Source organism: Engystomops pustulosus, chromosome 9 (assembly GCF_040894005.1).
Source record: "Engystomops pustulosus chromosome 9, aEngPut4.maternal, whole genome shotgun sequence".
In the NCBI taxonomy this organism is placed as follows: domain Eukaryota; kingdom Metazoa; phylum Chordata; class Amphibia; order Anura; family Leptodactylidae; genus Engystomops; species Engystomops pustulosus.
In genome coordinates this window covers 94787046-94813743 of record NC_092419.1, presented here as the reverse complement: position 1 = coordinate 94813743, position 26698 = coordinate 94787046, and the positions used below count along the sequence as shown (strand labels likewise).

The 26698-nt window shown below is 43.2% G+C and overlaps 1 protein-coding gene across 1 annotated transcript; it reads right to left on the bottom strand.

Moving 5' to 3' along the window:
* Nucleotides 1-5726: 5726 nt before the first annotated feature.
* RBM34 (RNA binding motif protein 34) lies at nt 5727-18056 on the bottom strand. Its single transcript, XM_072123921.1, has 12 exons — nt 17980-18056; nt 16637-16756; nt 16344-16512; nt 15887-16026; nt 15249-15450; nt 15062-15121; nt 14428-14471; nt 13484-13567; nt 13180-13243; nt 13045-13087; nt 12726-12844; nt 5727-6119 (listed from the first exon to the last, which is right to left on the bottom strand). The coding sequence occupies exons 2-12, from the start codon at nt 16702-16704 to the stop codon at nt 5817-5819; spliced, it is 1296 nt and encodes a 431-aa protein (XP_071980022.1). The 5' UTR covers nt 16705-16756; nt 17980-18056; the 3' UTR covers nt 5727-5816.
* Nucleotides 18057-26698: the final 8642 nt, after the last annotated feature.

Here is a 26698-nt window from a genome sequence, read left to right as displayed (position 1 = left end):
TTCCTACTGGAAGGACAGCTGCAATGCTGCTCAGTGACAGTAAAGGAGGGAAATGTGCGCCACAATTAGGAAAATCATCCCTTTTATCAGTAGCAATTTTACTATGTGGTCATATGAAAATCCCCAAAAATTATTTATTGCTGATATCACACTGACTGCTCAGTCAGGTCATTCATCTGTTGTAATCCCAGGTGATATGTTACAGCCCACCACAGGAGATCCAACAGGGATTGCACACAGCTTTTCATGAGTCCTGATAAGCAAAGCTACGTGGCCAATCTATGATGCATCGTGTATGTACCGTATATAAAACACAACGCCAAGGTCACGTACCCAAAATAGGCGACAATGCGAGATTATATATAGAGCATAAAAGAAAGCTGGGACCATCCAATGACCTAATGAGCGTGACACAGGTTAATTCACACTCCAACATCTCCACAGAAGTTGGATTTTAATATGCTAAATACTTTTTCTGTAAATGGTGTAAAAAACCCCAATAACGTGACTCCCCACATAAAGAAAAGGGTGGGAGGAAAAAGACATGGGAGAGATAATCTGACTGCAGAATGGACATCGGTCTGCGTAAGGCCCAGTTCACACATCTCCGTTAGGTCCTCAGTTATTTGCATCCGTTATCATGAGCTTAAACCAGGACTGCTGCAAGTCTTTCATTTTTTAGTGTAAGTATAAGAAATACATTTTTACTGTATGTTTTTTCATTTTAAACAATAAAAACATAGTTTGAAAAAAATGTACCGTATATACTCGAGTATAAGCCGACCCGAGTATAAGCCGAGGCCCCTAATTTTACCACAAAAAACTGGGAAAACCTATTGACTCGAGTATAAGCCTAGGGTGGGAAATGCATTTCACAGCCTCTCCAGTATGTAGCCAGCCAGCCCCTGCCCCAGTGTATATAGCTTGCCAGCCCCTGCCCCAGTGTATATAGCCTGCCAGCCCCTGCCCCAGTGTATATAGCCTGCCATCCCATGCCCCAGTGTATATAGCCTGCCGCACCCTGCCCCAGTGAATATAGCCTGCCAGACCCTGCCCCAGTGTATATAGCTTGCCAGCCCCTGCCCCAGTGTATATAGCCCCCCCCCCCCCCTTCCCCGTCGTGCAGCACAACAACACCGGATGGATCGCACAGAAGATCTACGGGTGCCGCCAGAAAGGTGAGTTTTGATTTATTTATTTTTTTGACTCGAGTATAAGCCGAGTTTGGGTTTTTCAGCACATTTTTTGTGCTGAAAAACTAGGCTTATACTCGAGTATATAAGGTAAATCCAAAAAAATTCCCCCATCGGAGAGGAGAATCCCCTGTGGATTCTGCATTCAGCAAAATCAAATCTGTGCTCCATTCCATTGATTTCTTTGGGACTTCCAGAAGGCCTATTTACTTCTGGAGAGTTTAGAGAGGACTAGCAAGATTTTCTCAGATCCCAAAGGACAAAGCAGCAGTCCAGCTATTTTTTTTCTCTATCCGAGCACTCCTGACCTTAATGTTGTGTAGCATAGTATGTAAAAGATGTGCAATGTGACACTCACTTCCTAGCAGTGTAGCTGCTCCAATAAGCCACCTGCATGTTAGATTTATCTCTCTCTTATTAATCCCATGAATGCCTCAGCACAGCACATAGGTAGCTAGTCAGTACACTTCTGCCTGCTGGGAGGACAGTGTAGATAACCTTCTCTAAATCCTGCTTGAGGCTGCCCTGTCATTTCCTTTGTAATATAAGGACATGCGGATGTGAGCAATGGCACAATTGCCTAGCATGTGCACAGTCATCAGGAATAAAACATCTCAATGTCCTCATATAATACCTTTCCACATTAATAGCATTAACAAAACCACAACCTCATATATGGCTTGTCTTATAGCCTCCAAGCTGGGGGTTTTAGTTTTTACATTAACTAATACTTTCAAAACATTCAAAGAAGGGGATTGTAGTAGTGGTTATTTTGTAACTTTTAACAAACATTAAATGGGGATGGACACTTTTTATAGCTCTCCTGCTGCAGCAGCTCCTTTTCAGCTCAGACATGTACACAGAGAATCACAGAGAGTCTGCACAAAGCATTAAAGTGACTGTCAGGACTGCTGAATCACTTGATGAACATTCAAGTCTGCACACAGCACTAAAGTGAGTATCAGGACTGCTGAATCACTTGATGAACATTCAAGGATTATTACTAAGGCCGTAATGGCACATGGGCACCTTATGTAATAGAGCGACCAACCGCTTTAATATACATGGATACACCTTTGGCTTCTTATTCAGACCACACAGCAGTGTCCATGAGATCATTCAGTACAGGATTTTTAGATTAAAATAACAACAAAATGGGTTTGTTGGGACAATGTTTAAATACAGACATCATTCTGTAGAGAAAACTGGAGCCGCTCATAAGAAGGAACTTTGCCCATGTTTCCTATTTCATTTATTTACAATATAAGGGGGATTTACAGCATTTTAATCAAATTTACCCACAGGAATAGATGTTCAATTAGTCTTGCCAACAAAACACCCACAAGAACGGGAATCTCAAATCCCTCTCACTAAACAAACAGAGTCATAACCCTGACACCATATTTATTGTAGGAGACTGGGGGAGATGGCTACCAACATACTCCCCTCCTTTTTACCAGTCCCAAAGACATGACTGGAACAGCAGCATGCATATACCCATGTCCCTAACAGGGGGTGCTCAAGACCCCCATCATCATCTGTAACACCCCCACCCATGTTTTAAATAAAAGATCTATTTAACCCCTTTGTGACCAAGGGTTATTGATGCCAGGTCCAGGTCAATTTATCAGTTCTGTTCTGCTCTTCTATAAAGCGGTCCGAAAGATATCATTTATATATTCTAATTATTTTACTTCATTTCTTTCTTTTTTTTAAGTATTTTTTTATTTATTTTAACAAAACAATAAGGTTACATACAGTAATTTGTGTTGCAACCTAACAACATGTATCTTTGTTCTGTTTGATTAAAGTTAATGGAATTTAGCAGACTAAAAGGAAAAAAAAAAAAAAGTGGATCAATTTCTAACTACGCATTAGAGACTTTCATAAACCAAACGATGTGGGGTGTGTAAATATACACAATGGGTTATGCCAACACACTCAAGAATTGAGCTAAGAACCAACAAGAAAGGGCAAGTGTGTATAGGCAAAAAAAGGAGGCACCCTAGCCTCCAGCCACAGGTTTATCATTCAGCATTTCCTCCACTTACCATGGTTTGAACTGTATATCCTGCGTGCCTCTGGTTTTTGTCCTGTGTCAGTCTCTGGACTCCCAATTTTTTGTATACATGTTACTTACTCTAATTGATGTTTATCTTGGGAATTCAGTATTACTATTATAGTGTTGGGTTTACCTTGGATGCTTACCATTGATACGTGCTGCGGGACTAAACTTTGGCATATACATCTGAATTGTTGACAGTATTCTGTGTAAGGAAATTGTACATTTGTGTGCTTTGCACGCACCTGTGGCTGTATGTGGATCCTTGTTATCGGCTAGGATCCACTTTGTTTTTGTAAATATGTGTATTTATACACTTTAAGTGGTTTTAAAAACATATATGTGGGACTTTTTTGTATATTGTAATAAAGTTTTTGGATTATTTTGCCTATACACACTTGCCCTTTCTTGTTGGTTCTTACGCATTAGAGACTGTGACAAAGAAGGATAACTGGATGGACCCATTCCAGTTAACCCAAATTTAGCTGAACATTAATAAAGATCTACCTAATGTACGACTAAGTGATCAACTCAGTTGTAATGTACTTCATTTCTTTCCATGACATGCAAGATTTTTCATTAATAAGACTTTTTTTTTTTAATTTGTAGACAAATAAAAATGTGAAGAATTTTTATTGTAATTTTCCCCCATAAAAATTTTTTTAATAAGCGGTAAAACTTCATAAACACTTACCAAAATATGTTATAAATATGAACAGTGTCAATTCATCACCATTTTCTATATTCAGAGACAGAGGGTGCAAGTACTTTTGCAAAGTGTCTGCTTTCTGCATTCAGCTGGGTGGCTCACATCTCCTAAACCCTGGCACCTAGAAACACAACAGTGTCCTATTAAAGAGACAAATCTCCCCTTTAATGGAATTTCAGGATTGTGTTTCTACATAACCAGACATATTGACTCTTAAAGTTACAGTCGGGAATCAAGTTCTGTATTTAAAAATCATATTTGTTACTGTAACTTTAACATTGGATATTTGTGGTTCTGTTTCCCCTAGACACAGATTCTCCCCTTTAAAATAACATCAAAATGTGTGTTTCTAGGTGCCGAGGTTCAGGAGATATAAACATTTAAAGTTTGACACCGTCATGACATTTATATACATGCTGTAGTACACAAATAGGACTTATAGAGCCACATGGCAGTCTTGAAGGGGTTAAAACATGGTGGCAAATACTCCTGACATATACCTTCAAAAAGGTGTATACGTCTCCCTAAAGGGGTCTTACAGAATTTCTGGAAAACGTCCTGGGGGCCGAGCAGGTGTGAATATAATAAAAGAAGTAATAGAGGTCCCAGGACTCACGTTGGTCAATTAGTGGCCAGGGGACATCACTTACTCTTATATAGCAGGTGATGTCCTATTGTCTGCTGAAGCAGATCCCCTGCACGTCTGATGGAGCCATCGGTGCTGAAGACGGATGCAACAATGGAATTGGAGAAGGGCAAATACTTTCTTTTATCATCCCCGGTCCAAGGGGTATTCCATAAATCCTAGAGAACCCCTGCAGAGTATGGCCGTCCATGCTCTGCTGAGAGTTCTGGGAAAGGAATATGCAAATAAGTTTTCCAGGATGGAAAAAGAAAGATAGCTCTAATTTATGAAAGAAGACTCCTGCAAAGGAAGACTCCTTAATGAGATATATTCCCTTCCACATCTATGGCCTCTCCCTAGCCCAGTGATGGCGAACCTTTTGGAGACAGAGCACCCAAACTACAACCAAAATCCACTTATTTACCGTGAAGTGCCAACGTGGCATTTTAAGCAGTAACTTATTGCTACCTGTTCTTCCACATCTTTTAATTGTATCAGTCCCTGAGGCCACCACAGTTGAAAGAAGGAGGGAAAATTCAGACTCTCGCTACTTTAGCTTCTCTCCAGGGTCTCTCTGTAGAGGAAGAATGGTGGGTCCAGAATGAGGACCTCCAAAAGATATTGCAGTTCTGTCAAAACCTTCTCACTTTCCCTGCAGTTCCAAAACAGCCAATGAAGTGTCACTTCAAAATAGCGCTGAGAGCAGCATGTCTTATGTTGCCTGGGACTGCAGGAATATTTGGTGGATTTGGTCCTGTTTGGTGACTCTGTCATGGGGTGATGGCCTGAGTGTCCACAGAAATGGCTCTGAGTGCCACTTCTGGCACCAGTGCCATAGGTTCGCCATCACTGCCCTAGGCCAACCAGTTCCCTACACTGCACTGATGAGAAGAAATAGCTTTGAAACAGCGCCACCAACAGGTGTGGCTACTGCAGGGAGGCCCACATAGGGGCCCTCTAAGGCTTTGTCGCTCAGGGGCCTGCTAAAACCTGGAGCCGGCCCTGGCACCCTTATTTAAGGTTTAGAGGATTATTTTTCATCCTAGAAAACTTATTTGCCAACTATATATCAAAGAATGAACGAAAAGTGACGTGGGCAGAGACGGATTCAGTAACAAACCACAGGTGACCAACAACAACAGCGAGGTCACACAAAACCCTTCTGTTTTATTAAGATTCACAAGAAGCCACTGAAGTCTCTGAGTATAAAACTGGTCTCCATCCAGGTCATTTCTTGTGTCTTTGTTTCCCTTTTGCCTTTTTATTTGGCTTCTTGTTTGGTTTTGTTGCAGTTTTTCGGATCTTATTTTTGGGCCTCCGGCGTTTGCCCCCAGCGCTGTCTGCCATTTCACCCATAAATGTGTTGTTCCTCTTGTCTGGTCGTCTCTTTAGGGTCTCCAGCTTCTGTCTGAAGCCGCCATTGTGCTGTGGTCCTTTAGAGTCGCTGTTGGTGCATCGTTTTATCCGCAGTTTTCTCCCCATGAGCTGCGAATTCTCCAGTTTAAATGCGAGGTGCACGGAGTCAGTCCCCTGCAAAGCATTGAGGGCAATGAGAATTAGGTAAAGGAAATCTACTATCAATATCAAGCATAATAAACCAGGGACATTACTCATAGAACCAGGCACTGTGACTGTGGTAATCATCTTATATTTCTTATCCATGACCTCCTTCCTTCTATAATAAACATTAAAATTATGCTAATGAGTCTGAAGGGCTGTGGGCGTGTTACAAAAGCCGTCTCTGCTCTGGCTTCACAAGCTGTTACACTGTAGCAGCACGTCTCAGTCTCCCCCTGCCCTTCCTGTAGTCTCAGCAGCAGCGATCACACAATGGGAGGGGGAAATGCTCCTTCCATATGTATTAGCCATTCAATCTGCAGCACAGAGGGGCTCTGGTAACACGCCCACAACCTTTAAGATGCATTTGCATAATTTTAGATACTGTTGATTTTAGAAGGAGGCCATGGATAACAAATATTATAATATTACCACAGTCTATGTGGATCTATGAGTAAGTGTCCCTACTTTATCATGATGAATTTTTTTGGTAGATTGTGGGGTAAAGAATAAAATGTTAACACTTTTGAATAGTAAATTACCACTGGAAACCCTCTCACACCTTAACAACATGTGACGTATCTGTATACAATTTCATCACATAACGAAAAAAATAAAAATTACTCCTTACACTGATCTGTACCTGGGAGTATGAAAACGTTATTGGTGTCAGAATAGGGCAAAATGAAGTATTTATTTCCGTACAAAAGTTTTAATATTTTAAAATCTATTAAAACCTTATAAAACCTACATAAATTTAGTATCCATTCGATTATACCAAACCAAGGAATAAAAAGGAAGTGTCATTTGGAGCGCACAGTGAAAGCCATAAAAACTAAGCCCACAAGAACATAGGGCAGAAGCTTTTTCTTGTCAGTTTCTCTGCATTTCGAATCCAGCTTCCCAATACAAGGCGTGGAATATAAAACACGGCCACTAGGAGGTACTATTTGCTACACCGAAAATAAGATTCTCATACAGCACTGTACCTCTGTAAAATCTTTATATAAAGGATCTTTTTAACCCCTTTGTGACCTAGGGTAATGCCTGAATTTACAGGTCAATTTTGTCAGTTCTGTTCAGCTCTGATGTAAAGCTCTTCGAAAGACATCATCATTTTAAATATTATACAGGGGAAAAGATGGAATTAGTCTTACCGGTAATTCGGTTTCCACTAGTGACCATGACGGCCCCCACCTGGAGGTTGCTCCTTATATCCTGTAGGGACAGGAAGTCACAAAAGTTTAAAAGGCTCCTCCCTAGCACCCCACACCAGTGTCTACCAAAGTACCACCTGGAAGGATGTAAGTGCATACACCTTTGGACCCGTTACCAAGAAGGAAGGAAGGGAGGGAAATAATGGGGGGCCGTCATGGTCACTAGTGGAAACCGAATTACCGGTAAGACTAATTCCATCTTTTCCACCACGTTCCCATGACGGCCCCCACCTGGAGACTTACCAGATTACCCATTATTTGGGAGGGACCACTGCCTGGAGAATCTTTCTGCCAAACAACAGATCGCTCTGAGAGGCAATGTCCAGGCGGTAGTGCTTTGCGAATGTAGAGGAGCTTGACCACGTGGCTGCGCGGCAGATCTGGTCTAAGGATGCGCCTCTTTTTTCTGCCCATGAAGTTGCTATGGCTCTAGTAGAATGAGCTTTAATACATTCTGGTAGGGAAGTGTTGGCTGATTTATAACAAAGTATGATGGTAGATTTAATCCACCTGGCTAGTGTTGCTTTAGAGGCTTTACAGCCTTTGTTTTTACCCCCAAAATTTATTAATAGGTTAGAATCTTTCCTCCAACTTTGTGTAGCTTCTAGATACAGAAGCACAGTCCTCCTAACATCTAAGGTCTGCCATTTCTTTTCACCGTCTGTTTTAGGGTTAGGATAGAAAGAGGGAAGAATAATTTCTTGTTTGCGATGGAAGTTAGATACCACTTTTGGGAGAAATAAGGGATCTAGTTTAAGGACTATTCTATCCTCTAGGACTCTTAAGAAGGGATCTTTACATGAAAGGGCCTGAATTTCTCCTAATCTACGAGCTGTAGTGATGGCTATAAGAAAGGCTGTTTTTAGTGTAAGGCTTTTTATGTTTTTTGCCTCTAGAGGTTCAAAGGAAGGCCCTGTAAGATGGTCTAACACCAAGGAAAGATCCCAAGGGGGAGTTTGGTTTTTAATGTAAGGTCTAATACGGGAACACCCCTTGATAAATCTTTTGACCCACTGATGGTTGGCCAGGGGAAAATCAAGAAAAACACTAAGTGCAGAAATCTGGACCTTAAGTGTGCTTGGCCTAAGACCCAAGGAAAACCCTGACTGTAGGAAGTCTAACACTTGAGCTAGGTTTGGGGTTCCCAGAGAGGGAGGACGGTCTCCGCACCAGGAGCAGAATTTCTTCCAGATCTTTTGATAGATGGCATTTGTTACTGGTTTCCTGCTTGCTTTTATGGTGCTGATAACTTCACTAGAGAGTCCTCTGGTTGTTAAGAGCGACCTCTCAGGATCCAGGCTGTCAGATTTAATTGTTTTAGGTTTTGATGATATAATGGCCCCTGTGTGAGAAGGTCCTGACGGTAGGGAAGATGATATGGATTGTCTATTGACAGTCTTTGAACAGCCGGCAACCAGCTTCTTTTCGGCCAAAATGGAGCAATGAGTATTAGAAAAATCTTTTCGGATCTCAGTTTCTGCAGCACTTTTGGAATCAAAGATATAGGGGGAAAGGCATAGACTAGACCTGTTCCCCATGACTGGCTGAGAGCATCTAGGCCTGATGGAGAGCCCCTGGGATCCAGAGAGAAAAATAGGGTCGTCTTTTTGTTTTGGAAGGTGGCAAACAGATCCAGAGTTGGAGTTCCCCACAGGTGGCAAATCTCCAAAAAGGTTTCTGGATGTAGAGACCATTCGTTTGAGTCCAGTGTGACTCTGCTCAAAAAATCTGCTTCTGTATTCTCTATCCCTTTTAAGTGGATTGCTGAGAGGGAGAGGAGGTGAGATTCTGCCCATTTGAAAATTTGGCAACATAGATTCGTCAGGCTCTTTGATTTCGTTCCCCCTTGTCTGCGTAGGTAAGCGACCGTAGTCGTATTGTCGGAGAAGATTTTGATATGTTGACCTTCTATAGATTTGTGTGCAGCTTTTAGCGTTTCTAAGACCGCTTTCAGCTCTCTGAAGTTTGAGGACATGGATCGGGATTGATTGTCCCACTGTCCTTGAAGATGTAGGTCTGGGAGAACTGCCCCCCAACCTTGCGTCTGTCTGTATTGTGAGAACCGGGGAGGGATTCCACCAGACCCCCTTTCTTGAATTTTGGGGATTTTTCCACCAATTTAACGAGTGTTTTACTAGATAAGGGATTTTTACCTTGTGATCTAGATGTAGTGGATTTTTGTCCCAGATCCGGATTGTCCAGGCCTGCATGATTCTCGTATGACTTTGTGCCCAGGCCACGCACTGGATACAGGAGGTCAGGAGTCCCAGTAGACTTAGAGCTGCTCGGATGCTGCAAAAGATTTTCTCCTGAAAGAGACTTACAGATTGTTTTAATTTTTTGCACTTCTCTTGTGGCAAGAAGGAACTCTGTTTCATTGAGTCCAGTACTACCCCTAGAAATATCTTTGTTTTTTCTGGAGAGAAATTGGATTTCTCCTGGTTTATTACCCAGCCTAAATCCTGAAGGAGAAGTAGAGATGTCTGTAGGTGACTTTTTAATTCTACTTCTGTTCTGGCCACTAAGAGCAGGTCGTCTAAGTAGGGTACTATTACAATATTTTTCCTTCTCAGGTAGGCTACCACTTCTACCATTATCTTGGTGAATATGCGTGGAGCTGATGAAATTCCAAACGGTAGTGCCCTGAACTGGAAATTAAGGATTTTCCCCTGAGGGGATTGAACCGCAAACCTCAGATATTTCTGATGGTTTTGGAAAATTGGGACGTGATAGTACGCGTCTTTGAGATCCACTGTACATAGAAAATAATTTTGACCTATGAGAGGTACTGTAGATCTTATTGACTCCATCTTGAAATGTTTGGTTACTATAAATTTGTTCAATTTTTTTAGATTTATAATTAAACGGTACATGCCGTTCGGTTTTTTTACTAAAAATAGAGGGGAGTAGAATCCTTTCCCTTCTTCTGACTTCTGTACTAGGACAATCACATTCATGTGACACAGCTGCTGAATGTTGGCCCATAACTGAAGATTTTGAGTCTTGGTAAATTTGGGAGAAATCTGGAAGTTTTGAGGGGGGGAATGGAGAAATTCTATCCTGTAACCTGATTTTATAATCTGCCGAATCCAAGGACTCGGAGAAATTTCCTCCCATTTTGTTACAAAATAAGAAAGCCTCCCCCCCACCTGTAAGTCATTGTCTTTTTTGTTTTTGGTCAGGGTTAAAGAGGTACCCGCGACCTGCTCCGCCTTTTGCGTAGCTCCACCTGCCAGTCTTTCCCTTTCCTCTATATTGGGTTTTATTTTCCCTAGAGGGGCGAAAGGAAAAAGAGGGTCTTTTAGGGGAAGGTTTGTTAACTGGAAACCCCTTTTTTCTGTCCGCAGCTTTTTCCAGGATAGAATCCAGTAAAACAGCCCCACTGTTTTACCCATAATGACCTACGGACTGAGTTAGTCAGGGCCGCTTCTTTAGCCGAGAATCTTAAGGCTTCAGCAGATGCATCGGCAAGGAATGCGGTAGCGGATTTTAAGAGGGGCATGGACTCTATGATGGATTCTCTAGGGGTTTTATTTATAAGGTGGTTTTCTAATTCTGAGAGCCACAAAAAGAGGGTTCTAGCTACAGAAGTGGACGCAATGTTTGTTTTTATGTTTAGGGAGGATGCTTCCCACGCTTTTTTCAAAAGGGCATCAGCCTTCCTATCTAAAGGGTCTTTAAGCTGTGCAATATCCTCAAAGGGAAGGTCAGTTTTTTTAACCACTTTGGTGACCTGAACATCTATTTTAGGTATAGAGTCCCATAAAGCATTATCTTCAAACAGTAGTCTATTGCGAAATTCTTTAGAAACTGATATTCTTTTCTCTGGGGCTTTCCACTCCTCTAGAACTAGATCTTTTAATGTGTCTACCACTGGAAAGACCCGTTTCTTTTTATATTTTAGTCCTCCGAAGAGTTCAGACTGAACCGAGGATGGTTCAACCACGTCCTCGATATCTAGAGTATTTTTTAATGCTTTCAATAGATTATCCAGTTCCTCTGAGGAAAATAGATATTTTGCCTGATTTAGATCTCTAGGTTGAGTCTCTTCAAAGTCATCCTCCACTTTCTCACTAAGGGATCCTGAGGGAAAATCCGAATCCTCTTCAGAAGAGGATGTTTGGATATATTTAGTTTTTTTCTTAGGGGGTTCAGGTAAGTGGGCCGCAATAGATGAGGATACTTCCTCTTTAATCACTGATCTTAATTCATCTATTAAAGAAGATCTTTCCTCTTTGAGGATTTTATTTAAGCAGTCTGGACATAAACTCTTTTTATAATCCTCTGCCATTTTTGCATTACACAGCCCACAACGTTTGGAAGGCTTTTTAACTGGTTTTTCCCTCTCTCTTGGCTCCTTTTCTCTGGGCTCTTTCTGATCCTTGCCCTGAGAAGGTACACATAATAACAGCCATTAATACATAGAAAAGCTGAAATGTGACAGAGAGGTAGCCCAGGGCTTGTACTTACAGGTACCAGGACCTGGAACACGTTAATCGCTTCATCTGCCATGTGGGAGATGGAGATGCTGGAGCCAACTTAGTGTTTGTCTGAGACCAACGCCATATGCCTGAGGCTTGGCGGTTTTATGTCTGGGCTCCTCCCCCACCCCCTCCGGAGAGACCCGGAAGTGTTACCTGATTGGATGTCCGGACCGGAAGTTCCTCGTGATGCGCCAGAATTTTGCGCCACAATGACTCGATGCCGGAGCGTGCGACAGATTTTCCTCGAGGTATGCCGCTTCCAATTTTCCTCTTCCCCGGAGCAGAGAACCAACTTTTGGCCGCCGGCCCGGCAGGTAACTTTTCTGCCCCTGTACTCTATTCTTCTTTCCCCTTGCTGAACCCAGCATTAGCCGCGCGGGACCGTTGGATAGGTTCTAGCAGGGGAGAGTACAGGGGACGGGGGTGTCTTTAGGTCTTTTCCCAGCACTTAGGAAAGTGTGGGAGCGGACTGGTTCCTAAGAACCTTACCATTTGTGTTCCTCAGATAGGAAACTCTTGCGACTTGTATCCCCTAGGGACAGGAAGACACTGGTGTGGGGTGCTAGGGAGGAGCCTTTTAAACTTTTGTGACTTCCTGTCCCTACAGGATATAAGGAGCAACCTCCAGGTGGGGGCCGTCATGGGAACGTGGTGGAAAAATAAAGTTATGGATTTTTGAAGGGGGGTAGCGAAAAACAGAAATGGAAAATGGAAAAAAAACAAATTCTTGGCAGCAAGAAGTTAAAAGTTAACCCCCCACCCCAACTTGTAAGGCATCACAACCTCCGGTCTGAACGCTACTGCGAGGGGCACAATGCAAAACCATAGCTAGTCTTGTGGTGACATCACCGTACACAGTGGATGTCCTATAGGATTACCTGAAACAACACATAGCCAAAACCTTTTCCAATCCCCGTGCGCTTGTCCCTGATGATGCGGACGCCTTCCACGGTCCCGCACTGAGAAAAGTGTTCTCTTAGGGCCTCATCTTCAATATCTAAGGAAAATGTGAAATAAAATAGTTATTTTGTAAGAAAAAAAAAAAAAAAAGGAAGAATAGCGTTCATATAGTCCATACAGACAATATACCCTCAATAAACCACTATTTAAAGAAATAATTCCACAGGTTCTGGACCCAAACGGATCAGACATTGATGACCTATTCCCTAACACTTTTGGTTTTATCGTGCAGCTTACCATATGGGAGGTTTCCTACAAACACCGTTTTCCTGTTGCAGTGCTGTTAAAAAAGAAAAAATATATATAAGTACATAAAAGGCAAAAAAACTTTCTCAGCGAAAAAACCCAGCAAAGACTCCTGTGGCCACTTACTGTTGAGTTTTTAGAAGCCAGGTCAACTCTGATGTGAAATCCACTGCTGATCTCAGTGCCATTTCTAAATGAAGAAAAACACATCAGCTGCTGCAGAACATCCTGGATTTCTATACAATACAAGAACTCAGTTGTGTTTATACGAGATTCATTCCTTATTCGGCCTTGTTTTGGGCCAAATTTCAATCATTATGTCACGCTCTAAGGAAAGGCTGTGACATGACTGAAGCCCCTCACGTCCACAGGGTTAGTTTGGTAGAGGTACAATGCTTGTGTATGTGAAGTTATAACGTATATTCATTACCTTACACAGGCCTTAGCAGCGCTGTCTTCTTCCTCAAACACCACGTAGGCATTTATGCTTTTCCGTTTTGCATGCACATCCCGACTAGGAGAGAAATTACATTATAATTCATAGATTGTAAGCTCACGCGAGCAGGGCCCTCAATCCTACTGTTTTCCTTATGTAATTACACTGTAATGTCTTATTTTATTTGTATATGTTTCCCATAATCTGCAAAGCTCTACGGCTTTGGATGGCTCTATATAATTATAAAGGTTAGGCTGGGTTCATGTTTTTGATATATGTTGTAACGACATGTTGGGGAGATTCCAACATGTCCTTACAATCATATATATATATCTCTCCCAGGGACCACTGAATGTGGGAGGAGATGTAAACACGATGTTTGGGTGTTTCCCCAGTGATGTCACTGTACTTATATGGACCTCACCGACCTCCTACTCCGAAGTATCCGCTCAGCAGAGGCTAGGGAACGTGGCATCTTCTCCCCATAAGCTTATGTTGCCTCCGCCACGTGTATTATGCCTGGAAGCAGCAACTATACCTCAGTCTGCCAGTATATGTCAATGGGTAAGCTCAGCTCATACATCGGGAGCTACATTGAGTGTATACTAAAAATGTGATGTGAACAACAGCCTTAACGATAGTGAACAACCACAGTGCATCATAGTCCCCTCCTCTACTCTGGTTCGTAACCAACCACAGTGGTTTGAGTCACCTATTAGGTTGGGGTCCCACAATCCCCTGGTCCAAATCACAGCAGGTCAACCACAAAAAACTCAAATCCAGTGTATGCAATACACAAACAAACCAAATATAGTAGAGCAGATGAACAGCAAGAAGCCCCCTGTACATATATTAGGTGGAACACAACAGGATACTTTGTATGTAATAATTGTAAAATATAGGATCATTTAAAAAAAAAAAAAAACATTACAACTTACTGTATAGTGGCAACTTTTCTTGATATGGTGAGGTCTGCTCGAGCCTGGTTATAGGAAAAAAATAAACATTTAGTGTAATTTATATTCACCTTTTAGGGAGCGGTCACACGTGGCATTTGCAATGTATTTTACATGTTTCCAATGTGGCTGGTTTGAAAGCATTTTTCTTCATTGCTGGAAGTGTAAGCAGCTGTGTTAACAAATTCCCAGCTGCTTACTCTTCCAACAATGGAGAAAATACTATCAAACCAGCCAAATACATGGAAACATATAAAACGCATTGCAAACCCCACATCACCCTCACATATTCACAATTAAAAGGGTTGTTGTACAAGGGTTTTTGTTGCCCCCTCTCCCAATTCAGAACAGTTTCATGCTCTACTGTATGTGCAATTTTCTTTTGTCTTTTTGGCCCATATGTATATTGTATATATACTACTGCTTCCATGCCATTTACATACCAGTCTGTTGTCTTACACAGAATCTGGCACATCTCCTCTGCCCTCTCATTAATCTGTGACATAATAATACATCATGTGGTGGAAAGGGCTTAAACGCAAGTATTGAATCTTTCTTTTATGTGGAAATTCTCTCAATTCTGCTTAAAAATCTATATATAACATATAAAACATACCACAGACCGGAACCTCATAGACTCAATGGCACCAAACTCTTTAAAGCAAGACTTCAACATCTAAGAAACAAAAGCATTATGTAAATTACATTCAATAGCAAAACAAAAAATATATATTACAGTAACTTCAACCAAAGAAAGAAGCAGACATGACCCCTCCGACACTGATGAGGAGCGTAGGACGTACCTGTTTAGTACAAGCTGCTGGCAAATTACCAACAAAGACGGTTCTCTTGCTCTTCACCCGCTCTTCAGCCATGATCCTGCTCTTTTTTATCTGCTGCGTTAACTCGTAGTCATCATCGTCAAAGCTCTTTATGTGTCTCAGGTTTTTCCCTTTGGTCGTCTTCCCTTTTTCCTCCTCATCTGCATTTGCCAAGGCTTGCTCTCTATAATGGTGCAAAAATTGCAGAGCCATTCATTAAAGAGGTGTTTCAATGGGTAAGGCAGCTTTACACTTGCTGGGTTCGGTCCGTGGATAACAGACTGTGCAGGGTCCAGTTTCATGGACCGAACCCTGGGGACGGAACTCAGAGCACCATAGTCATATATGATGCACAGCGTTCCAATTCTGATGCTCAGATTGCTCTCCAATAGACTCAGTGTTCAGTCCCCTTATGTGCCCAGCTTATACCTGCATCCACAGTTCTTATAACCTGTGAGTACTATCCTGGCATAGCTGTGTTTTCAATGTGTCACCTATGGGATCAGACCACTTTGTGGATTGCACAAAAATTCTATATCCTCACCGAACTGTTAGTTCAATCTTATCACTGTACATAGACATATAATACACAATCTGTGGCGTCTTCTGCCTGCTCTTACCTGTCCTCCACTCTCTTCTCAGATAAGGACAGTTGCTTCTTAGCAGCCTTGCCCGTCTTCTCACCTCCTTGACCAATGGCCAATGTTTGTTTACTTGGTTTCGGCCCATCCGAATCAGGAAGTTTTCTCTTAAGTTTTGTCTGCAAGACCAGAACGTAGTAATCTCAGAGTAAATATGAGACCCTATTGCCTCAGTGTTGCAATAATGTGATCTATTGTTGTATAGCTACAAACAATGTGACTTTTGGTCATGGGGGGGTTTGTAGTTTCACAACAGTGGAAGAGCTGTAACTGAATAAATTATTATTATTAATGCACACTCTTATGTGTGCATTGACCTTTTGTTGTGTGGCAGCAATGACTTGAATTGGGTTAAGCTGCAATACCAGACACAGCCAGTGGACAGAAGTGGCGCTGTATGAAGTCATATATACGACCATATAGGAACAACACTCACAACTACAACAGGAACATAGAGCGGCTGAGTAGAGCAGGGCTTGGTACTAAAGAGGGAGGACAGCGATGTGGTGCCCTGATTGGATTTCTTCGGGAACAAGCTGTCGGACACTTCTCCTGCGACATAACTCGGAGGTGCAGGTTCAGCTTCTGCGCTTTTTGGTTCACTTCTAGAAAATAGATGATGATGAATTGTTATATATGTAGTATATGGCAATGTAAATAGTAACAGAGGGGTCATCTGCTATAGTGACCCCCACTGCACATGGTTATCACAGACACACTCATACTCACAGGGGCACGGCAGCTTTTTTTGCCTCCTTCTCCTTCTTAGGTTTCTTCTTCAGTTTTTCCTTTGTCATTTCTTCTTAGATCAGACGTGTCTGCAGTGTCAAATAATGATTGTCGTGTATTCTGAGAAAAATACAAGAAAAGGGCAAGAGAAAGGTCAGAAATCCAGTTACATACACGATCAATAGGTAATCATCAGAGAGGCAGGGGGTCCAATACCTGCAACCCCACCAATGCACATTTTAAGAGAGTATTTTCTCTCTTTAGAACCCCCCGATGATAAGATTTTAATCACCCTTTAAAAAGAAAGAGGATTAATAAAAAAAAATAAAAAGGGAGGGTGCTTTTAAAGGGGTAACCAAGTTTGGGGCATGTCACTGGGCCACCTTTACTAAAGCACCAGTTTTCTGTCAGACTTTGGAAGTTCTTTCTAGTGCAAACTGCTTGCACAGATATTTAAGAAGTGTCAGATTTGTGGCGCATGCGACTCATTTGTGTGATGGCTGGATTGTACCCGACAAGAAACCAAATTCCGCTTCAAAATGGGCACAGTCGGACAATGCGCCACATTTATCATGCAGTGTCCAACAAAAGTGTGTCACGTGGCCAATGTTAAAGGTGACTCAAAAGTTAGTGCACTCTGTTGGAGCAATGCAGTGGGCGAAAGATTCATGCAGAACGTGCGCTGAAAATCATGAATCTGGTGCCGTCTGCAAACTACACAGGCAACAGCTCTGTTTTTGACTCTATACTAAACTATAATGTTGTGTTTGGGTTCGGGACGATAAATCCTGCTGACAGTCAAGCTTTCGTGTATAATCAGCATTAGATGGTAGAGTACAGCACTTTGTTTTTCCAGCAGCCTCACAGAGTATGAAATCGAGGAAGAAAACTTGATTAACCACCACTAAATTTAAAGGGGAACATGGCATCTAAATTTTCATAATTAATGAAATTCCCAGGTGTGAGATCCTCAGGCACTTGTCACCCCCTGGATGGGACAGAGGTCACTGCATCAGGACCTCTGCAAAATAGTGATCTCTGGCCACAGAGGCTCATGGGTAAGACCCTCATAGACCTGACAGATATACCATGTCAGATCAGTGACACTACAACTCCCAGCATGCCAGGTGTCCTGCCCAGGAGTGCTGTTCTCATACACTTCAATCTAAAACATAGCAGGGACTGTTATCCCCAGCTCCTCCACCACTGTGCTGCGACTTGTAGTTCTACTACTATTATATACTTTGCATCAGAACTGAAACCCCCTCCCCCAAATAATCGTGAAGCCTCCCCGTAGTGTGCACAGACCCCAGCGCTAGGATGCGGTTACTCACTACACTCACCACTGCCTGCGCCCATGTGCTGCTCCAGCTCTAAAACTACTTCCGGGGCTCGCAAAGTTTCTTTTTTTTTTACTCAACAAACTTTATCAACAACCTCCCAATGAACGTTTGTATGTTCTTTTTTTTTCAACAAACTTTACGTAACCCTGCATAGGAATACAAACACTCTATATAGTCCTTGTAAATCGGCACTAATATGATAGGAAGAAATACAAATCTGACGTCCTTTCCTGCACTGTATTGTGTTCAGTTGATATTACAGACTTATCTTTAGCAAAACTCCAACAGCCAATCAGGTAGCTGCTTTCATTTTCAAACACACTAAACGGAAACGTGAACTGGGATGTGATTGGTTTTCATTGGCACCTTATTTTTTCATCATTTGCCCAAATTTACATAAATTTCCATTGATAACATTAAAAGTGTAGGGGAGATTCATAAAAAGTGCCAGACAGCAAAACTGCCTTAATTGATCTTGGCAACTAGAAATGAGCGAACTAGCCATGGCTAATAGCTAGGAGCGTTCATTTGCCGGTCTGGTTGTTTTGGCTGCCAATATGGCAACACGTCTGGGTCAGGCAGACAAACCCAAACGCGGACATGAAGTCTGCTTATCTCTAATGGCACCCAATCAGAGCACAGCTTTCATTTTCCCAATGCAGCTTATAGAATGAATGCTGAGCCTTGATTGGTTGCCACGGACAAATAGATTGTTTACATGGTGTGTGGATGAACTTTGTATAAATCCCATTCACTACACCATTCTGAGCCCAATAAACAATACGTGTTCTGAGTGAATACGGTATCATCGGGACAAATATTTGCAGCAGAATTATGAAAGTGTTTACCATTTTCATACCTCTCAATTATTGTGTTGTAGAAAGAGGGACATTTTGTTGTTAACAATAAGCAATGCCCATTGACACACCCTTTATTACATCCCCAAGAATTCCCACACTGTATTATACCTATGGTAGCTTAATGGACACTATACTGCCTCCCCCTTTCATTATGCACGCCCCTCATATAGGCCCCCTTCTCTACTACCCCTGTCAGTGCTTCTACCCAGACTTTAAAATGTTAAAAATATCATCTTATTGTGTCCCTACTCCACACCCGTTGCCCCTCAAAACTTGGTACCCCTCTCTGCTCCCTATTTCATTGTAGCCCCCCTATCATTGTTGCCCCTTCCCAGTTCCTGCTCTTTTGTAGCCCTCCCTTTCATTGTGCCCCCTTACATTGTGGCCCCACTCTCATTGTGCAGTAAATAATTAATAAACGTCACATACTCACATCTCCTTGGTCCCCTGCAGAAGTCCTGTTCTCTCTATCTTTGAAGCTGCAGGTCTGATGCTAGCAGGCATGATGACGTGGCAGACATGATGACACAACCCTGCAGCCTACTCCTCAATCTATGTTTTACACGCTAGCAGACACTAGAAACACCAGACCGCACTGTAAGCGGTTAGGCGTATTCATGAGGGGGCGCAATTAGGGGCGGTGACTGTCACATGAAGGGCAGGGGGAGAAACAGCGACTCAGACTGCCCCCTCATGAAGATGCCCGATCGCTTACAGCGCGGCAGTGTATGCTAGCGTTATCTGAGTTTTCCGATAATGCTAGCAGTGTAACACTGCGGCGTCTGTTGTAGCACTAGGAGCTGCTTACTTTAGTAGTTTTTACAGGTGACAGGTCCTCTTTAACTCCTTTTGGACCGCCCGCTGACTTTAGACGTCAGCGGGCGCAGGTCCGGAGTCTGCAGCGACGTCTTTAGACGTCGCTGCAGTTTCTGCTGCTCCCGCGCTAATCGCGGGAGCAGGACCCGGTCTCCGGGTGTCAGAGGCACCCGGAGACCCTAGGGAGAAGGGAGATGCGGTTCATTACCGCTTCTCCCTTCTCCGATCCTCCCTGCATCGCGCTGAATGAGCGCGATGCAGGGAGGAGGTGAGCGGCGCTGCAGCCGGCTCTATAGACTCGGCGGTCACGTGACCGCCGGGTCTAAAGGGGTTAATCAGAGCTGCTGGGTCTAATTAGACCCAGTCCAGCTCTGATCACCTGTCCCCAGTGACAGGTAGTCATTTCCCCTGTAACTGAGGATCTTATAGATGCCTCAGTTACAGGGGAAAACTTGGGATAGAAAAAAAAAAAGTAAAATGTAAAAAAAAAAAAAAAAAAAAAAGTGAAAATGTCCCCCAGGGGTCTTTTATGACCTCATGGGGGACATAAAGTAAAAACACTTACACACACAAAAAATTAACCCCTTCACGCTCTGCATCCGATATATCGGACGCTGAGCACAGTAACACAACGCTCAGCGTCCGATATATCGGATGCGAGCGCTTCTTGCATGGCAGCAGGCGTAGCGTGGAGGAGCAGGCGTAGCGTGGAGGAGCAGGCGTAGCGTGGAGGAGCAGGCGTAGCGTGGAGGAGCAGGCGTAGCGTGGAGGAGCAGGCGTAGGGTGGAGGAGCAGGCGTAGGGTGGAGGAGCAGGCGTAGGGTGGAGGAGCAGGCGTAGGGTGGAGGAGCAGGCGTAGGGTGGAGGAGCAGGTGTAGCGTGGAGGAGCAGGCGTTCTGTGGTGGAGTAGTAATAGCGTGGAGGAGCAGGCGTAGCGTGGAGGAGCAGGCGTAGCGTGGAGGAGCAGGCGTAGCGTGGGGGAGTAGTAATAGCATAGCAGGAGTAAGCGTGTGGAGGGGCAGGCGTTGTGTGGAGGGGCAGGCGTAGCGTGGTGGAGCAGGCGTAGCGTGGTGGAGCAGGCGTTCTGTGGTGGAGTAGGCGTTCTGTGGTGGAGTAGGCGTAGCGTGGAGGAGCAGGCGTTCTGTGGAGGAGTAGGTGTTCTGTGGTGGAGCAGGCGTAGCGTGGTGGAGCAGGCGTTGTGTGGTGGAGCAGGCGTTGTGTGGTGGAGCAGGCGTTGTGTGGTGGAGCAGGCGTTCTGTGGTGGAGCAGGCGTTCTGTGGTGGAGCAGGCGTTCTGTGGTGGAGCAGGCGTTCTGTGGTGGAGCAGGCGTTGTGTGGTGGAGCAGGCGTTGTGTGGTGGAGCAGGCGTTGTGTGGAGGAGCAGGCGTTCTGTGGTGGAGCAGGCGTTCTGTGGTGGAGCAGGCGTTCTGTGGTGGAGCAGGCGTTGTGTGGTGGAGCAGGCGTTGTGTGGTGGAGCAGGCGTTCTGTGGTGGAGCAGGCGTTCTGTGGTGGAGCAGGCGTTGTGTGGTGGAGCAGGCGTTGTGTGGTGGAGCAGGCGTTGTGTGGTGGAGCAGGCGTTGTGTGGTGGAGCAGGCGTTGTGTGGTGGAGCAGGCGTTGTGTGGTGGAGCAGGCGTTGTGTGGTGGAGCAGGCGTTGTGTGGTGGAGTAGGCGTTCTGTGGTGGGGCAGGCGTTCTGTGGAGGGGCAGGCGTTGCGTGGTGGAGCAGGCGTTCTGTGGTGGAGTAGGCGTTCTGTGGTGGGGCAGGCGTTCTGTGGAGGGGCAGGCGTTGTTCTGTGTTGTTCTGCGTAGGTTGTGTACTACCCCCACCATGTCCCAGAAGTCATACACTGACTTGGAGGTATATAATTATATGGCCTCCGATATCGAGTCTGCTAGTGGGGACGACTGTGGGGACATTTTGTTTGTGTACCTCTTCCTCATAAAGCGTCTTGATCTTGATTTGCATCATGATTCTTGGGGTGTTTATCTCCCGTGGCAGGAGCTGGGCACAAGATGACATAATAGATATTTTGTACTATCCATTATGCATCATCCTTGGGGTTAAAATGCTCACTACACCCCTAGATTAATTCATGGAGGGATGTCGTTCTCAGGGGTTCCTACTGTACTGATCCCCGAGGGCATCTACAAATGTTTTATGGTGCCAAAAAAAATGTAAATGTACTCCAAATGCCATTGTCTTCCGAGCCCTGCCCTGTCTCCATCTTTGTAGATTATTGGCATGTACCCGGGAGAACCTGCATGATGATTTTTGGGGTGTTTGCCTCCAGTTGCATGAATTGGGTAAAATACTTTTGACACTACAATTACAAACTTAGAAAAATTGCAAAGCAAATTTTACTCCACACCGTTCAATTTGTGTTACATTTGAGCCAGCATCTTATGGGTTAAAATGCTCATACAACCCTAAATAAATTCTTTGAGGGTTGCTCTTTCCTAAAATGGGGTCACTACACGGGGGTTTCTATTGTACTGGTACCTCAGGGGCACCCCAACACCAGTCTAGTGAAACGGGTGCTCCAAAAGCTAGATTTTGCTTGTCCCTTCTCCGGCCTGCTGTGTCCCCAGCCTGTAGACTATTGCTACATATGGGGCATTTCCATACCCGAAGTAACCCACTGAATGATTTTTGGGGTGTTTATCCACAGTGGGATGAGTTGGGCTGAATACATTTCTTCCTACTTTGGCACATTTGAGAAAACAATGCAATTTTTACACTGCCCCCATAATTTTGTATTACATTTGACCCAGCATCTCAGGGGTTGAAATGTTCATACAACCCTAGATAAATTCTTTGAAGGCTGCCCTTTCCTAAAATGGGGTCACTTCTTGGGGGTTTCTATTGTACTGGTACACCCCAACACCAGTCTAGTGACAAGGGTGCTCCAAAAGCAAAATTTTGCTCCTTCCCTTCTCAGCCCTGCCGTGTGCCCAGCCTGTAAATTTTTGCCACATGTGTGGTATTGCCGTACTCGGAACAACCCAAAGAATTATTTTTGTGGTGTTTGTCTGAAGTGACATGAGTTGGACACAGTAAATTAGGTGCTAAAATGACATTTTTGAGATAAAAACGCAATTTTTAATATGCACCATTTACTTTGCATAAAATTTTGACCATCATGTTGGGGGTTAAAATGCTCACCACACCCCAAGATAAATTCTTTGAGGGGTGTAGTTTCTAAAATGGTATACTTTCTTGGGGGTTTCTATTGCACTGGCACCTCAGGGGCCCTGCCAACTTGACATGACCCTCGAAATCCAAACGTGTGAAAGCGGAGCTGCAAAAGCAAAATTTCGCTCCTTCCCTTCTCAGCCCTGCCGTGTGCCCAGCCTGTCAATTTTTGGCACAAGTGTGGTATTGCCGTACTCGGGACAACCCAAAGAATGATTTTTGGGGTGTTTGTCTAAAGTGGCATGGGTTGGGCACAGTATATTAGGTGCTAAAATGACATTTTTGAGATAAAAACGCAATTTTTAATATGCACCATTTACTTTGCATAAAATTTTGACCATCATGTTGGGGGTTAAAATGCTCACCACACCCCAAGATAAATTCTTTGAGGGGTGTAGTTTCTAAAATGGTATACTTTCTTGGGGGTTTCTATTGCACTGGTACCTCAGGGGCCCTGCGAATATGACATGACCCTCGAAATCCAAACGTGTGAAAGCGGAGCTGCAAAAGCAAAATTTTGCTCCTTCCCTTCTCAGCCCTGCCGTGTGCCCAGCCTGTCAATTTTTGGCACAAGTGTGGTATTGCCGTACTCGGGACAACCCAAAGAATGATTTTTGGGGTGTTTGTCTAAAGTGGCATGGGTTGGGCACAGTATATTAGGTGCTAAAATGACATTTTTGAGATAAAAACGCAATTTTTAATATGCACCATTTACTTTGCATTAAATTTTGACCATCATGTTGGGGGTTAAAATGCTCGACACAACCCCAGATAAATTCTTTGAGGGGTGTAGTTTCTAAAATGGTATACTTTCTCAGGGGTTTCTATTGCACTGGTACCTTACGGGCCCTGCGAATATGACATGGCACTCCAAATCCAGACAGGTGAAAATGGAGCTTCAAAAGCAAAATTTTGCTTCTTCCCTTCTCATCCCTGCTGTGTGCCCAGTCTGTCAATTTTTGGCACATGTGTGGTATTGCCGTACTCGGGACGACCCGCAGAATGATTTTTGGGGTGTTTGTCTAAAGTGGCATGGGTGGGATACAATATATTAGGCAGTAATATTACATTTTTGAGATAAAAACACATTTTTTACTCTGCACCATTTACTTTGCATTAGATTTTGGCCAGCATGTTGGGGGTTAAAATGCTCATCTCCAACCCCAGATAAGTCTTTGAGGGGTGTAGTTTCCAAAATGGTATAATTTCTCGGGGGTTTCTATTGCACTGGTAACTCACGTGCCCTGCGAACATGACATGGCACTCTAAATCCAAACGTGTAAAAACGGAGCTGCAAAAGCAAAATTTCGCTCCTTCCCTTTTCAGCCCTGCTTTGTGCCCAGCCTGTCAATTATTGCCACATATGTGGTATTACCATACTCGGGACAACCTGCAGAATGATTTTTGGGGTGTTTGTCTAAAGTGGCATGGGTTGGGCACAATATATTAGGCACTAACATGACATTTTTGAGATAAAAATGCATCTCTCACTCTGCACAATTTACTTTGCATTAGATTTTGGCCAGCATGTTGGGGGTTAAAATGCTCACCCCAACCCCAGATAAATTCTTTGAGGGGTCTAAATGGGACATCTTTAGGAGTTTTCTATTATACTGTTACTTCAGGGGCTCTTCAAGTACACTGTGGCACCACAAAACATTTGCAGTCAAATTGGCCTTCCAAAAACCCAATGGTACAAACTCTGTTCTGGACATCACTGTGCAGTGAAACAGCAGCTGACATGGGATGTATATTTACCTCAAATTCCTTCTGAATTTGTCCATTTTAGGGCTAAATGAAAATAATCTTATTCAAAAATTTAAATTTCAAAATTTTCAATCCATTTTTGTTTGCTTCCAGAGAAACATTTAAAGGGTTAACAGACTTCTCAAATGCTGATTTGAATAGTTTGAGATGTTAGGTTCATAAAATGGTGTTACTTGTGGGGGTATATAGCACATAAGCCTTTATAGGGCACTTCCAAACTGAATTGGTCACTAAAAATTTAGCATTTTTCAAATCTCTTGAAAATCTGAGAAGTTGCAACTAAAACTTGAAACCTTCTTAGATCCGTAAAAAAAATGGAAATGTAAAACAAATTATGGAAATAAGAAAAAGACCAATGGCAAAAGGTTTCTACAAAAAAAAATTTGTGTTATGACTTTTTGTCTAAAAAGTATAACATTTGAAATTTGAAAATTGTCATTTTTTTTCAAATTTTTCCTATATTATTGAATTTTTACCCCCCAAAAAAGAAACTGATCACCGAAATGATAATACTAACATAAACTACAATATCTCACGAGAAAACAATCTCAAAATCACAAGGATATCTTAAAGTGTTGAAAAGTTATTACCACAGGAAAAGAAACTGGTCAAATTTTAAGAAAAAGTCTGAGCATTAACTTAAAAACAGGCTGCGTCATTAAGGAGTTAAGACAGACAGTGAAAACATTGACTCACCTGTTCACTAGTCAGTACACAACAAGCACTGTATTCTCTCATGTTGACATTTCTAAACCATAATACATTTTTTTATGTCGAAGTTACATTTATCAATAGCTTATGTCATTCCAGACAGATAGTTGGAGATTGCTGAAAGGCTGATCTGGATGATAAGGTGCAAGTCTAAGCAAGAGGTTTGGTGTAAATACAATCCTTTAATCAGGGGGAATAAGCATCCATTGTATGCCTGTGCTGTGTAAATACAGGTCTATGGCGATCGGAGGGTTATGACATCATCAGCTGATGGCCTGACCTGATACAAACCAATTGTGTCACCAAAATATTTATGGAAATGTTGGTGGCTTCTAATTCTTAACATCATTTTGAAGCGATAATAAATATCTATGATGTTTCACCCTATAGAAACATATTTCCCAGTACCTACAGTATAAATGGTATACCAAGGACTCAGATTTAAATTATTCTGATATTATTGTAATATATTGATATTAAGATTATTGTTATATATGAATGTAATGCAGTGAATTACAGTGAAGTGTATGATCCTTGGCTTCAGATGTGTGCTGCATGTGCACCAGGAGCTGGGAGACAAGAGACATGACTCCAACAGGATAAAATGAGTCATTTTTAATGGGACCCCCCGGTTGAGGGTCCTGAACCCCAGCAGCATAATGACATGTTGTTTGAGGACGCCAGTGCCACATCTACTATGAGGTGAATTAAGCTTCTGTCCTCAGGGCAGCAGAGTACAGTAATTCGAAGGGGGCAGAATGAGTCAAGTCCTGATAATTAAAGTGTCCTGTACTTTTGAGCTTCTGCAACTTGGGCTGCTCCCTTAAAGAGAACCCGTCATGCAAAATAACCCCCCTAAACTAAATATATTTTCATAAACTGCCATTAGAGAGCATTGCCTCTATCCCTTTATTGTCCCTCTACATGCCTGTAAACCTAAGCAATGAGGTCCTAAAGCTGTATGCAAATGACCTGTGAAATGTCCAATGAAGCATTAGCATATTCAAGCTGTCCACTCTATTCATGAGTGGGAGGCACAGCCACACCCCCAGTGCTTGACTGACAGCCTGTATAATGATGTGAGGCTGTATAATGATGTGCTTCCTGGTGCTGGTGGCCACACCCCCTGCAGCCTGTGTGTGTGTTTAGGAGAGATACAGCAGCTCCAGGCAGCCATGTTACAGCAGAACATGTCAGATTCATGTGTAGCTGATGTCTGTGTCTCTCACATGTGTATTAGGAGGATGCAGCATGTCAGCAGATGCAGCACACACACTAGCAATGCTTTACTATACATTACACACAGACATGAGCAGGGGGAGGAGAGGGGAGGGGTAACAGGGGTGACATCACTGCCTCTGACCATGTGACCAG